This window comes from Citrus sinensis, chromosome 3 (assembly GCF_022201045.2).
Source record: "Citrus sinensis cultivar Valencia sweet orange chromosome 3, DVS_A1.0, whole genome shotgun sequence".
In the NCBI taxonomy this organism is placed as follows: Eukaryota; Viridiplantae; Streptophyta; class Magnoliopsida; order Sapindales; family Rutaceae; genus Citrus; species Citrus sinensis.
Window position 1 is genome coordinate 4,304,621 of NC_068558.1, and position 15,729 is coordinate 4,320,349.

General features: G+C 36.0%; 3 protein-coding genes across 4 annotated transcripts; all 3 read left to right on the plus strand.

Annotated features, from left to right (window-relative positions):
- The first annotated feature begins 588 nt into the window (after positions 1–588).
- On the plus strand, positions 589–3,307 carry LOC102630846 (cycloeucalenol cycloisomerase). The gene is made up of 8 exons (XM_006476945.4): positions 589–783; positions 880–1,028; positions 1,254–1,337; positions 1,439–1,480; positions 1,579–1,689; positions 1,843–2,034; positions 2,648–2,745; positions 2,946–3,307. Exons 1-8 carry the CDS (start codon positions 777–779, stop codon positions 3,136–3,138), a joined length of 876 nt encoding a protein of 291 aa, XP_006477008.1. The 5' UTR covers positions 589–776; the 3' UTR covers positions 3,139–3,307.
- A 549-nt stretch (positions 3,308–3,856) lies between these two features.
- On the plus strand, positions 3,857–12,908 carry LOC102606767 (ribonuclease J). 2 transcript variants are annotated; one of them, XM_052437090.1, is made up of 16 exons: positions 3,857–4,266; positions 4,641–4,869; positions 5,234–5,357; positions 6,271–6,327; positions 6,733–6,924; positions 7,004–7,081; positions 7,721–7,984; positions 8,340–8,405; positions 8,512–8,604; positions 9,084–9,209; positions 9,523–9,636; positions 10,402–10,497; positions 10,571–10,668; positions 10,751–11,178; positions 11,812–12,284; positions 12,450–12,908. In XM_052437090.1, exons 1-16 carry the CDS (start codon positions 4,065–4,067, stop codon positions 12,546–12,548), a joined length of 2,739 nt encoding a protein of 912 aa, XP_052293050.1. In that variant the 5' UTR covers positions 3,857–4,064; the 3' UTR covers positions 12,549–12,908. The 2 variants fall into 2 exon arrangements, with proteins under 2 accessions (XP_052293050.1, XP_052293051.1); XM_052437091.1 differs by having other exon boundaries at positions 3,858–4,266; positions 5,234–5,343.
- Positions 12,909–13,529: 621 nt separating this feature from the next.
- LOC102607242 (putative calcium-binding protein CML19) lies at positions 13,530–14,430 on the plus strand. Its single transcript, XM_006476949.4, has one exon. It carries the CDS (start codon positions 13,901–13,903, stop codon positions 14,327–14,329), a length of 429 nt encoding a protein of 142 aa, XP_006477012.1. The 5' UTR covers positions 13,530–13,900; the 3' UTR covers positions 14,330–14,430.
- Positions 14,431–15,729: the final 1,299 nt, after the last annotated feature.

Consider the following 15,729-nt stretch of genomic DNA (forward strand, 5'->3'; position numbering starts at 1 on the left):
CCTTATTAATTAGAAAATGAAATCATTAATTTTAAAAAGATTATTATTATTACAAATTATATTGAGATAACAAAATAAAGAAACAAAATTAATAGTATAAACTATTTATTTTAGTTATTAATTATTATAAACACACACAAACACAATACAAATATTTTATATACATATTTATAGATGTGTAAATAAATTATATTTAATATTATGTCCAATTCAATCATTTATATTCTCACAATTATTTAATAATAAGATTTATCAAATACATACGACTATTTTTACTAAATATTTAACTGATTCTTTTTATAATAAATTTTTTCTATAATTCAATTAACAATAATTATTTTTAAAAATATAATATTACCAAACTCACCCGTAATTTCCATAGGGCGGGGTTAGCATAGCTTCGGCCAGCCCATATGCCGGTCAGCTTAAGGCCCTCGCTGTTCAAGCTAGGCCTAATTCGATTCATTTGCCTGCCATTTTCACTGCAATAATGTTATGTATAGCCGACAAGAGAAGACTTCATTATTTTCTTAACGACCGAGTAATGGTATTAGCTATTATTTATTTTCAATAGGGTCAAACATGTTACTTGATGACGTGGCAAGAATCTAAGGACATGAAATATAACGACGAGGCGAGACAATCATACTTGGCAGTAACACCACCGGCGCATCATTGACACGATCCTGAAGCTCTCGCGTGCTCCTCAGTGGTCACTTCACTTGACTTTGAGAAAGATCACAGTGAAATCAACACTCCTCAATCTGTGATCCAAAATGGGCGGTACTTTCGCATTCCTCCTTTAATTATATTTTCTAAAAATTATTTCCAGTTTAAAGTTAAAACGAATTGATGAATCCGTCTTTGAAAAATGAACAGTTGCAGAATTGGATGGTTCTAGTTCTACTTCCAGTTTGTGGTTGGCTCCGAACCCGAGCAAGCGATGGGCCGAGCTCTTCTTCCTTGGCTACACACCGTTTTGGCTCACCCTCTGTCTCGGAATCATTGTTCCCTACAAGCTCTACGAGGTATTTTATTTTATTTTTTTAATTTAGCTTTGCTTACATCATTTTTTTTTGTAAATTTTATTTGCATGAAGTGAATCAAATTTTTGTTCAAAATGTATGATTTGATTGAAGTTTTTGTATCCATCCCTCCACACCCTCAAAAAAAAAAAGGACATAAGAGCAATTATGTGGAAGGAAGTTTAAGTTAATTTTGATATTGAAAGTATTGTTGTGGTGACTTAACAGACTTTTACGGAACTGGAGTATTTGCTGCTGGGTTTGGTATCGGCAGTTCCTTCTTTCTTGATACCGCTGCTATTTGTTGGAAAGGTAAATTCTTCACTTGGTTGTTTCAGAGTGTCCAGCTTAGAGAATACGCCTATTAGTTTTAGCTTCTTTATTCTGGTGTTCTAAAGTTCTATCTTTTGTAGGCTGACAGCTGCCTGGGTTTGAAGGATCGTTTTTGGATCAAGGCAAGTGTTGTGTTCTTCCTGGGTGACTCTTTACATCTGTTTTTTTCACTAAGGAAAGCTAGAGTTTTATGAATGTATTTCGGTTGTTGTTGTTGCAGGCAAATCTGTGGATAATTATTTTCAGTTACGTTGGCAATTACTTTTGGACCCACTATTTCTTCACGGTTCTGGGGGCTTCCTATACATTTCCATCATGGAAGATGAACAATGTAAGCCACAAAACAAGAAACACTTATACTCTATGCAGATAAGCCAAGTCCCCCTATTCTGTGCAAAGGCTGATGAGCCAAAAGTCCTCTTATTTTGTACAATCGCTCTATTTTTTCCGCTGCCCTTTTGCTGATATCTGCTATTCTCTGTAGGTACCTCACACAACTTTCCTTCTCACACATGTCTGCTTTTTGTTTTACCATGTTGCTTCAAATTTGACACTTCGGAGAATACGGCATTCTGTTGCTGACTTGCCAGATAAAATTCAGTTGGCTGTTGAGGCTGGATGGATTTTGGTTCTTTCTTACTTTATAGCATACCTGGAAACATTAGCCATTTCCAATGTATGTTTCTTCATGGTTCAGCATATTCTTTTATTTAGCATCCTTGCCCTTCTCCGACAATAATTAAGATTTAAGAAATTTTTGATGATGGAATCACAGGAGATAGACCCTAAGTAATTTAGATTGGTGTATTTTATATTTATGATGGTTTACTGATTCTGGATCTTTACAATTCCTTAGTGTACTCTATCTCAGGTCTTATCTTAAGGTATGAATATGACAACCCAACTCTTTTAATGCTACTCAAATTAAATTTACCCTAAGAAGCTATTTCCTAAGGAGTAAAATATTCAGTCCCAGTGAATTTTTTGACACTTCAAGTATGATTACTCTCTGACATTGCAACTAAATGTCATTGCTATTAACAAAATGGCTAAGGGAATTGAAGATTTTGTTTCATGGGTTTTGGATGGATAGATGTATTGTAGTTTTATCAACGTAATAGTCTTATGAGCTTTTTAGGATCTGTCCCTAAATTTTATGTTCTGTATATTTGTGAGACTTTTTATGTGTTCTCATTAAAAATATAGCCCATATGGTTCACCATGCAGCTGGGCCAATAACTAACTAAACAAGCCAATGTTTCTGACATTTTTCTTTGGAACACATGCAGTTCCCCTATTATGAATTCGTGGACCGAGCATCCATGTATAAAGTTGGGTCTTTGTTTTATGCCATCTACTTCATTATAAGCTTCCCAATGTTTCTAAGGTAAGAACTCAATCCAACTGCTAAATGTGAACTGTGTTCGTGTAGAATAATATGAGACCATTTGCTAGTTGACAAGATGTTGTACTCTTATGTAAATTATGTACTGCTTTTATGCTATTCCTGCTATAATGTGGCTCGTATTTTGTTTTCTTTTGTTCTCATCTTTCAATCCCACAATGATTTCTCACTTGTGTTCTCAGGATTGATGAGAAACTTGGTGACCTGTGGGACTTACCCCGAGTGGCTGTTGATGCTTTGGGAGCTGCAATGCTTGTCACAATAATACTTGATTTGTGGCGAATCTTTCTGGGACCTATTGTTCCGCTTCCAGAGACGAAGCTGTGTCTACAACCAGGACTCCCATGGTTTCCAGGACACACCAATCAAACTTGAAAGTATGGATGTGGAGAATCCAGGAAGTTTCTACTCAACTGAGAAAACACGCAATGTATCTCTTTCCATTGACACTGAGCTCGTAGTTGTGGTTGTGCTCTATTAGATCTCTTTTGTACTTGCTTTTTCCTGGACATTTAACAAGAATGTGAGTAGTATCTTGACTTGATGTTGTGGGATTGAGTGTCTGCACCAGCTCTTCTAGATTAATATTTGGATGATTTGAAGAAACATCACGCGAGTTTCTTCTCAGCTCTTACCATTTCCAAAGAACAGAAGTGGTCTTCAACAATAACAGAAATGGTCTTTATTTTTAATATGATGTAACAGGTAGCATAGGAAATTGATGTGTTTTGTAATTTTAATTGAATTCAAAAGTGCTTTTGAGAACTTGAGAAACAAAAGAAGATTTTGGATTCGCATTTAGAATATGTGGACGTGTCTGTCTTCTACTCTGTTTAATTGATATTTTAAAAGTAAGACCAACTAAAATGTGTCCAATGTAACAACATTTCGAAAATCAAGATTAGAATTGTTTTTTTTTTGGGTAGAGATTTTTATGGTCATTTCTGAGAAACAAACACCAAAAAAATTCAATTTTTTTTAAAAAAACAATAATGATCTCACACGTGTTAGGAAGAAATTAGCCAAAGAGGGGCATTGGGGGGCACGTGCAAGCGTTTGTCAAATGCTGCGATATGATAAGAAAGGTATTTTAATTTCTTCTCAACCTCTAATTCACAAATATCCCACACAGGCGCTCTCTCTCCATTTCCCGCTCCCAAGCTGAATCAGTCACTCTGTCCTCGTCTTTGAAAGACTAGAACCCTGCACTAAAGATAAAGAACAAAAAGTTTCTAGGTTTCCTTTTTGTTTTTTTTTTTTCCAATTTCACAAATTTGAATCTAACAAAGCTTCCTGAACACATGCAGTTAGGTTTATTAGGAAGTTACTCTTTCTCTTACTCAGTATACTTAGCTTCTTCTTCTTCTTCGACACTAAATAAAGTATCCGCAAACATGGCTGCTTTGAGTGCGCTCTCCCTCTCTCCGTACAATTTTTTGTGCAAGCCAATTCCCAGAATAAGGCGATCCATTTCTTGCTCTATTGATACTCCAACAACTTTAGGTGTATTGTAATTTTTTTTAAATTTTTTATTTTACTTTCATTGTACTATTCTATTATCAATATACTCGTGCTGATTGTGTAAAATAATGGAACTGTTATTTCATAAGTTATTAATGTACTCACTATTGCTTTTGTTTTATATTAAATAACTTCCAGCTTAAATTGGATGTTTTGATATCAGAATTTATGTGCTTTTTAATCAAACGAATTCATAAATTATTTTAATATCCTTTTCTTGGCAATCGGATGGACAGTTTTGTTCGAAAACATTCACATTCGTTACTTCTTATGAGTGTCCCTGAATTTTTGAGTGTTACAATTTCTCGTTATTTGTAAATTATGATGGTGACTAAGTTGCTTCTCTCTTATTTTAGGCGCACGTGAATCTAAAGTTCCACGTAGAAGAACAGGAAGAACAGAAGGGCCTAGGAAAAGTATGGAAGATTCTGTCCAACGCAAGATGGAACAGTTTTATGAAGGGTCTAATGGACCACCACTGCGTGTCCTTCCAATAGGTGGCCTTGGTGAAATTGGGATGAATTGCATGCTTGTTGGAAATTATGACCGATATATTTTAATTGATGCCGGTGTCATGTTTCCTGAGTAAGTTGGCCACAATTGTTACTCCAGAAAAAAAAATAAAAATTATATCTTGATTGCATGCCATTCTGCATGTGAATTCTGCATCTACCGCAAAAAGGATAGGTGCTCTTTGAAGCTGTCTCTTTTCAATTGTTAATGAAAGTTGACTAGGGGATGATTAATGTGTTTACTACATTTAATACCCTTTCTATGATCGTTTTGGTCAAGGGCAAACATTTATTGAAAATTATTGGTGTTGCAGTAGTAGCATTTTTTCTTTTGCATTCTGCATAATGAAATCTGCAGATGAAAAGTACTACGAACTTAGATTCTCCTTCCGCTGATCTTTTGCTAACTTTGTGCTATGTGTTTGACATGGAATCAGCTATGATGAACTTGGCGTCCAAAAAATCACACCTGATACCACATTTATAAAAAGATGGAGCCATAAAATTGAAGCAGTTGTCATAACTCATGGCCACGAAGATCACATTGGTGCGTTGCCCTGGGTAAAGTTTCCTACTACTTGGAATTTCATTTGATTGAAAACTGACATGTTAATTTTCTACTCTAGTATGTTACATACTTTTCAGATCTTAACTATTGACAAACCAAAAATGATGCCTTTTTTTGGGTTTGGGGGGGGGGGGGGGGGGGGGGGGGTGGAAGAAGTTTAGTTTGGTTTACTTATCAGAGATTATTCAATTCTCTAATGTTCTAACATTTTAAGGAAAGTTGAATTGAAAACTGCTGTGTCTTGTTGTTCAAGGGCTTGTTGGAATGTTTGGTTATGCTGTGATTGAAGCAGAGATTTCACCTGTCAAACATACATGCACTGTATCTGTGTTAAACATCAGCCAACATTTAATATGCCCTCTATGTTAATGCATGCCTAGGTGACTGTGGTAACAACAATAAAACAAAAATGATTTCATTTGATACCTAAACAACCATCCCTAGAAATCCATAGGCAAGATGCTGAATCACAGCTGCTAGTAGACTTGAATAGGTTATTATCAGTTTATTGAAGATAAGAAATCATACTGGATAACGATTACAAACTCATAAAGCTGCATTAGTTCTGAATTTTTAGTAGTATGCTTTGCACTAGTTTTCATTTCTAGTTATATGCTTTCAATTGATTAAGGTTTTTTAGGTGAAACTTGACTGTCTAAATTTCAAGTAAATGCATGAACATAAAAAATGGTACTGCCTTTAGGCGGAAGGTGCTCTCACCTTAATGAGCTAAATTCTTGTGGAGATTTATAGAAGCTGTATAAGTATGCAGCCAGGTCAGCTACATTTCTTCCTTAGAATGTAAACTTAAGTGTATTAGCTGCCTTCTTTCAATAAATTCTCTTTTAGTGGTTTTTTTTTTTTTTGGTTGAATTTCTTTTGACTGTTTTTCTTCATGCTAACCAGGTGATCCCGGCTTTGGATTCCAATACACCAATATATGCATCTTCATTTACAATGGAGGTACTTGTCCTGGGTTTTACTTACATAGATGTTTGCCAGTGCGCGCACACACACACACACACTCACTCACTCTATAACAGATCCCTTACCAACTTGCGCTGTAGCAAATAATGTTTATTCCTGACAGGCGCTAATAAAAATACTTTTTGAATTCATTTAATGTTGATCTGAAACTTTAAATTCTCTCTCAGATTTAATTGAGTGTTCCAAACTATCAACATTGGGTTGGTGGCTTGTAAGATTGTTTCTTTCATCACCATGGCTTAATATTGCTTATCATTCTAATTCTTCTTTATCCTGCCTAACTATTTGTGGGATCATGATGACTTGGTTGTGCATTTTCATCCTCATTTTGCTTGTCTATGACAGTCTAGAAAGTTCATTCTCTATTTCTTGTTTCATCAGCTTATCAGAAAGCGCTTGAAGGAGAATGGGATATTTGTTCCGTCTAGACTTAAAACATTTAAAACAAGGAGGAAATTTATGGCTGGACCATTTGAAATAGAGCCCATCAGAGTGACACATTCTATTCCTGATTGTTGTGGATTAGTTCTTCGTTGTGCTGATGGTACAATACTTCATACTGGTGACTGGAAGGTAGGTTCTTCTCAATCTGTTTGTTTTCTTCTCTTTTTTGTCTACCTCTACAACTGCATAAGAATTTAACATTTAACAGATTGATGAATCACCTTTGGATGGGAAAGTATTTGACCGTGAAGCTTTAGAAGAACTCTCAAAAGAAGGAGTAACATTGGTAAGTCTCATTGATTCACATGTTGGATGTTATGTTGACCCGATTAAATGAGCAAATGTTTCTGGCAAATTATGGGAGTGATGCAGTGGTTTCAGTGGGAGCTTAGGAAGAGAAATGTAGGTTCTGTTTGTTTATATTGCTATGGGATTGAAGATAGATATACATTTAGTGCTATTGACTGAAGCATACTAAGAATTTGCTATCTTCATTGTGGAGTTGTAAATATATGGAACGTTCCTTGGTCTGCCATGCTTAAAAAGAATGAGGGAAATTCTTGAAGTCTTGTAAGATGATTTTCCCATTGTTGGATATTCTTAATATAGTTCTGTTCAAGTTACTTGATTCCAGAAATTTAATAATTTGTCTTTAGAAACTGAAATTAAAATGTTCAGGTTGACTGAACCCTGATGATTGAATCTCTTTCTTTTATCTCAGTGCTCTTAGGAGGTTATTGTATACTTGGCCTTGTCATTTGTCTCTTTGCAATAGATGCTGGTCACATCAAAACTAATTTGTTTGTGTGTGTGGGTATATTGTATATCTAGGAGGTATACCTTGGTCCTAGATTTTAAATTTATAACCTCATTTATCTGTTCACAATGATTAGTAGCAAGCTTTTTAATGCCCAATCCTTTTTAGATGATGAGCGACTCAACAAATGTACTGTCATCCGGAAGGACAACTAGTGAAAGTGTGGTAAAGGATGCATTGATGAGGCACGTCTCAGCTGCTAAAGGGAGAGTTATAACTACTCAGTTTGCATCAAACATACACCGCCTTGGAAGTGTAAAAGCTGCTGCTGATTTAACTGGTAGAAAATTGGTATTTGTTGGCATGTCCTTAAGGACATATCTTGATGCTGCTTGGAAGGATGGAAAGGCACCAATTGATCCGTCCACTCTGGTAACGACACTTAAAGACTTTGTATTTTGCCTATATCTATTAACTTGACAGTTACTAATACTTCATCAAGTTGTATGTTTAATCTGTGTTGGGTTGAGATTCTATGCTTTAGCCATATTGACGAAAATTATTTCAGCTCAACTAAATCTTGATCCACTTACTGCTGGGGAATGGTTGAATCTGCCAAATAAAGGCTTTGTAGATTGGAATTCATTTGCTACTTGTCTGACATATTCTTCTTTTGTTGGTTAATGTTTATCATAATAAGCTGTGATATCATCTTCTCATCTTGCTCCTTTTATTGTGAAAATTTAGCTTCCTGACACCTTCCTTACTTGTTTTAATAATATTGTAGGTGAAAGTGGAAGATATCGACGCCTATGCTCCAAAAGATTTGCTTATTGTTACAACTGGTTCACAAGTAAGTTAATCTTGATCACTCCAGTGATCCCTAGATATGTTGACCACAATAGTTTATTGCACTGTACCATCTTGCTGGTATGTGACTCTACATGCTGTTGTGTCAGGCAGAACCACGTGCTGCCCTTAATCTTGCGTCGTATGGAGGTAGTCATTCTCTCAAATTGACCAACGAAGATGTAATTCTGTATTCAGCTAAGGTAATAAGATGTATAGTATGCAGTGGATTATAGGCAAATTCTACGTTAAAAATTTATTCTTCAAGTACTTAGTTCAACAGGGTACGTGTTATTGAATTGAAATTGAGTGGTCAAGTGCTCTATTTTTTATTCAATTTCAGGACTGCTTTAGTTAAATGAAAATTTCATAGAAAAATTTTCATACGCAGAATATGGGATTTTATGATTCGCTTTTTGTTCTTTCATTCTGATTTCTTTTTCAGTAAAGGAAGAATCCGTGTTCCTGTTTTAAGTTTCAATAAACTAGTGTTCAAAAAAAATAAATAAATAAATTCATTTTAGGCTCAATTATTTATTCTCATCTATTGTTTGTTGATAATAAACACAATTGATTTTTTGGATAATTCACAACCTTGTTATTTTTTATGTCTGAAGTTATGGTGATCATACCGACATCTTAAATGTTTAGTATTATGATTGATTTTGCATTTTACCTTCAGGTGATCCCTGGTAATGAATCTCGTGTAATGAAAATGCTAAACCGCATATCAGAGATTGGATCAACTATTGTAATGGGTAGAAATGAGGGGCTGCATACATCTGGGCATGGTTATCGTGGAGAACTGGTAAGAGTTCTTAATGTTCCTCCTCAAAATTTATCCTGTTGCATCATTTTGCCTTTTGTAATTCATCAGTCTTTGTGATAGCCAAATTTGAAGTAGATATCATGAGGATGATGTTATAATCCAGAACACTAGCTGGTGAATTGATGTGGCTTGATACTTAAAGTTTATAAAATCAGGAAATTGAGAGGAAAATCTACTTTGTTTAGAAAAACAATAAAATAGTTAGGTATTTAGATGGGTATTAATTAGTATCTGCTTTATTTTATCATAATTTTGACTATGGATAATCTGATCTTGCAACTTCTTTCCAAAGGAGGAAGTTCTTAAACTGGTGAAGCCACAACACTTTTTGCCCATACATGGAGAACTATTGTTTCTGAAAGAGCATGAGTTGCTGGGGAGATCAACTGGCATTCGACATAGTACTGTGAGTCTGTTTTGCTTGTATTTTTGCATTGTTAAAATGTAAGATATGCCTAGGGAAACATTATCAGCATTGTATAATGATGACACTGGCGAAGTAACATTTATTCCGACAGAATACAGTGCATCGTGTGAAGTAGGCAGAAGAAGGATTAATTGAGTTGAATAATGTTGAGTGTTTTTATGTAGCTGCAGATGTTGAGGTTTGCCAAATTTGGAAGCATGTGTTATTTCTCCGTTTTATTAAATTTTAATGATGGTCATCGTGATAATTTATTCCAAAAGAATCATTAACAGGAAGCAAGCTCTTGTAGAGCTATTAGCATTATGAAGCAAGATGAGAAGCTTTGATGTGTTTTGCATAATCCATTCACCCTTTCAGTGTTCTAGTGCCTAAAGATCCACCATATGGATAATAGAAGGCTCCTTTTCTTAGTTTTTTACCCTTTTACCTTGTTGTAATAAGATTAAAGCCTCATCCAGATGAGAAATTCTATGAAAACCTAGCACGTTTTGTCGATGAAGCTATCGGATATTAGAGGCTTTTCCTTTTGGAACATGTTAAAAGGATCACTTGTCTTTACAAATATTGGTCATGATGGGACAAAGCGTGCTTAGCCCAATTGCCTGGTGCATGATATGCATACTAGTATTTTAGTATGCTTGACTTTAGATGTATTCTACTTTGATATTTTGACGCCAACTGTTTAGAATTTAAATGCGAGTATAAAATAAAACTTAAATAATTAACTCTTTGCAACCATATCAGGTGATAAAGAATGGTGAGATGCTTGGGGTTTCTCACTTGAGAAACAGGAGAGTTCTATCTAATGGTTTCATTTCTCTTGGGAAGGAGAATTTGCAGGTAATTCTTTGAAAATGTCTATTATGAGATGGTGGTTGAGAAATTTACTAATAAATTTAATCTTGTATTCCAGTTGATGTATAGTGATGGTGATAAAGCATTTGGCACATCAACTGAACTGTGCATCGATGAAAGACTAAGAATTGCATCAGATGGTATCATTGTGATCAGGTGAATATATTATCTCCGTAAATCAAGTACTTGTCTTCATTATATGTGTGTAATGACGGCATCTTGACATTCGGCATTGCAGCATGGAAATTTTACGCCCTCAACATACAGATGGACAAAGTGGATACAGCTTAAAAGGAAAAATAAGAATCACCACTCGTTGCCTGTGGCTTGATAAGGGAAAGCTTTTAGACGCTCTCCACAACGCCGCCCATGCTGCACTTTCAAGCTGCCCGGTGAATTGTCCTTTAGCCCACATGGAAAAAACTGTCTCCGAGGTATTAAGGAAGGTGGTAAGGAAGTACAGTAGCAAAAGACCTGAAGTTATTGCTGTTGCTATGGAAAATCCAGCAGCAGTTCTATCGGACGAGCTTAATGCTAGGCTGTCTGGCAATTCTCATGTTGGATTTGGGATGCCAGCACTGAGAAAAATGGTTGACAGACATCCAAAAAGAAGTCAGCTGAACAGAACACAAGCTGAAGGCGATGGCCGTCAACAAAATTTGCAAGGTCTCGTCTCGCCCCCCCCTCCCCCCCAACATGTGTCTCTGTGTCCAAGTGTGTGATAGATCTATCATGTATATGCTGTGCGTACATGTAGAAGAAACAGGTCAACATCCATATCTGTCTATTTGTACAATGTGTCAAGGTTGGGAGACGTCTCTACACTTTCTATTCTGCCATAAAGCTCTACTGATCTAGGATAAGTAGGAAATTGAAGAGTTTTCACATTTTCACGTCGCAGATTTTATTATTACTGGTCAAGGAAAAACACTAGAAAATGTTTTGATGTCCATCCCATGAAATTAAAATTTTAAATCCAATAAACGTATCAGATATTGAAGTTTAAGAACTAGCTTCCTTTGTATTTGAAATACGAAATAAGGAACAAATAACTGGGCCATGGCAGCAGAGTGCAATACCTGCCTTTGCGTTGGAAATGCTTAATCTTCAAGCAGTCTTCATGTAAAAATTCATTAATATGTTATTTTTGTTGGAGATCTATTTGAATTGCAGGAACTTTCCTTTTTGACGCATGACTTATTTTTTAAATCCTTGGGTGATGATATATTTACTGAGCTTGTTATTCAAAGCAAATGTTCTAACAACATGTCCTTTTCCCATTATTATTTATTTTCACAGTTGATGGAATTGAAGTTGAAGAACTACCAGAAGAAACCACCACTACTTCAAATTCAGACTATGGTGAAAGACTTTCCCTTGATTCTGAGGATTCAGATGAGTTTGGGAAATCATTCGTCGCACCAGCTTCACCAATTAATAGTTTGGTAAAAGGTAACAATGTTTTGATCCCGCAAGAGGAACAACAGATGTCGGAGCTTGAGGAAGATGGTACTGAAATCAGCGACGATGACTCCTCGGAGAGCTCAAGTTCTCAACCAAAGCCTTCGAAGGGTGTCAGACAGAATAAATGGAGACCTGAGGAGGTGAAGAAACTCATTAAAATGCGTGGGGAATTGCATAGCAAATTCCAAATTGTAAAGGGAAGAATGGCCCTCTGGAAAGAAATATCAACACATTTAGCAAATGAGGGATTTAATCGAAGTCCAAGCCAGTGCAAATCCCGGTGGTCATCTTTGCTTCAGAAATACGAGGTTTGTTCTTCCACCCTTCCCTTGACAAGAATTTCAGTTATAAAATCTGGTAACCATAGTTTACATGAAGAAGAAAGGAAAATTTGTCTTGTGGTATCAAGATTTCAAACTCTGAAAATGAAATCCAGACATGCTTTTATTCACATGATTGATTGTTTGAAACAGGAAAGCAAGAGTGGGAATAGCCAAAAAAGTTGGCCATACTTTGAGGAAATGAATAAAATTTTCTCCGACTCTGACTCAGAGGCGATGGCAACGAAATGATTGAAGAAGATAAGAACAGTGAGCATTGAATTCCTGGGAAGAGTGTCCAAGTACACCCTTACTTCAAATTAAAAAGCCTGGGTTGTTGGCGACATTTTTATCCCATCATGGCTTCGTCATAAGGAAGCTCCATGACAAAAGAGAGCAGAATGACTAATGAAAAATTGGTCTAGGTTCAAAAAGCGGGAGGCCTCTGTGAATTGGCCAATCTGATGATATACAAGAGGTGGATTAAGTTAAATTTCGTAGTTTAGTACCCTTGTGTAAATTGGAAACTAGGCCAACAAAAGAAGAGTAGAGAGTGGGAAACAAATCCCGGGAGTGGCGTTTAATTTTAATTTTAATTTTCTATTTTCCTCTGCTATTGGATTACCCTTTAATTATAGCAGCGTCTCCTGTTTATCTTTGTTCTCACCGTGTCGGTTAATGGGAAAGGAAAATAAATTGCTACATGCTTTCGAGGCAACTTTTAAAAAATATATGCTAAACGGTCGAAATTGACTGGAAGAGACGGGATGCCCTGGAGAAATTAACTTGTCTATTATTAGTAGTAGTAGTAGTAGTAGTTAGTAGTTAGATTATTATTTTTAATTTCTAATTTCAGCTATGTTGCCCAACCCAGTTTATAGATTAATAAAATAAAGTCTAAAGAACATTTTCGATCGTTGGGACGTTGTTGAGCCACAAACCGCCGTAAACAGAGCAGATTATGCGATGGGATCCGTTATTTTGATTGTTAGGTAAAACACCAGTTAATATTCTCATCAATTTTAATGACGCGTTCCGTGTGTATTTAAAATGGAGGCCAACAATAAAGAAACATCAAGTCAATTCGCAGCGAACCTCTAGAAATCAGAGTCGTGATCCACGTAGTGAGCTCGTATACGATGACGATGCCCACGTGGGATATTATTTTCTCTAAAAAGAAGAAATGTACGTTATTGTCTTATTCAGCAGTTTTTGACTGTTCCGTTAATTCCATCACGAGACCGTTGAAATCGTCGTTTGTGCTCTCAGCTGGTTCTTCCTCGTTTCCTCAGAAATACCAACCACACGGATGATCCTCGTCTTTATCATTTTTCTTAAGGTTGAAGCTGAAGCCTGAAGGGGAAGAACGCTTCTTTGATTCTTCTGAAATTTCACAGCAGTTTCTTCCAAATATCACGGACGGTTTGTGACCGACTCAGCCAAGATAACCCTGTGTATAAGTATCAATTCTTGCCAACTTCATTTGTTCATCAGAAACTGAAGCTACCTGGCCTGGTCTATCATTGTTCCTTTTGCCAAAAAGAGAGGGAAAAAAAAATCCCCTTCGTTTCCTTTGAAATATTTGCGGTGCTCTAAGAATTCAGATGGTGAAGGGAAGAGAGTACGAGCGTGTGTTCGTTTACTTTGATGAAAACGGAGATGGGAAAGTTTCGCCGTCGGAGATAAAGAATCGGATGGGCATGATTGTTGGAGGTGGGGATGTGTTGCTAAACGAAGTGGAAGTAGCCATCGAGTCTCTGGACAAAGATGGTGATGGGTTCTTGGATTTGGAGGATCTTGTTGGGTTGATTGAAGGGGCGAGCGCAGAAGAGAAGTTGAAGGATTTAAGGGAGGCTTTTGGTTTGTATGATTTTGACAACCGTGGGTTCATCTCACCTAATGATTTGAAGAGGATGCTCGCTAAACTTGGGGAGTCCAAGTCTATTGATGAATGTAGGATGATGATTGATCGGTTTGATTTGAATGGTGATGGGGTGCTAAGCTTTGAGGAATTTAGAATCATGATGCAGTGATGATTGATCTGCAAATGTGTGACCTTGCTATTCATGTAATTCTTTTATGCGATATGGTGTAATTATAACAATGTTCTAATGATTCTTTTTTAACTTCAAAATTTATTTGTCGATTAACTATTAAGCGGGCTGTATGTGAGCTCAGAATTGAATACTCTAGTAAACGAATCAGGGGAAAAAAAAAAATTCTTTATCAGGCCAATTATATATAGATGAAAAGGGTTATTATTACTGTTACGCCAGAATTGATGTTTTTATACATTTTCTTGTGTATTATGCCAGCCATAGTTTTTACGGTTGTCCCAATGAACACTTATACAAGATAAATTAAATTAATGCATACGACTTTGGTTTCAATTGTTAGATTTATTTCTCACATTATGTGGACTGACATAAAGCATTCTAATTATTTTCTATATTTTACCGAATTAATACGTGACTAATGTCAAATATTATGGAGTAATTTTGACAGACTCATTTATTAAGTGATCAAATATTGTGTTAATGAGTCTGATTTTGACATACCCTATACAATAGTATATTATGAATAAGTATAATCCTTAATTGTGTTATTTTAGTTCATAATGGGAGGGGCAATTTTGTACTAACATATGAGGAGTCCTTGCGCTCAACCACTGTATTTAAGTAACTTCAGCCCATTGAAAGTTTACTGTTCAAGGAATTTGTGGCATGAGTGCAGTGCACCTCCCTCTCTCCCTCGTCTCTCCCGTGTGTGTACAGTGACTTGTTGAGGAAAACTGAACCTTGAGCTGAAGGAAAGGAAGCGGGAATTCAGAAGCTGGATCAAAGTTGTAGCAACTCTGTTAAAGCTCCATAACAAGCTTCCAAGCTCGGATCCATGGGAGATCATAGTAAATTTTCGGAATTACCTAAAATATGTGTTTATTTGGAAATGTAAGATTAAGGGCGTAAAGTTTGTTTTTGTTTCATCATCAATCTCAACTTCTTGTCATGTTGTTTTGTTTTTAGTTTTCCTTTTTTTTTCTTCTGTTTCAAAGGTCCCTTGGATAATATAAGGTGGAATGTGCACCCCCTTCTTGCTTCGTTTCTTTAGTTCTACTGATCTAAGTTTGGTGAAAAAAGTATGACGAAGTTATTATGCGTTCTAAGATGGAGCCATTATGAGTATCAAGGCTCATCCTTGCATGACACGGCAGGTGACAATTAGGTCCCCTGACTTTGGTGCGGAAAATAAATAAATTAAATTAAGTTATTAATTTTTTTTTAGCAATAAATAAACATTTAATTTTTTTCTTTTTCACACTTTACATACAATAGTGAATATGTAAATGGGCAAGAAAAGCTTGTGAAAATGAAGGGCGTCCGTTGAAATTTCCAATAGTTATTTGCCAGTCGAAGTATGTTTTCAGGATAAGTTG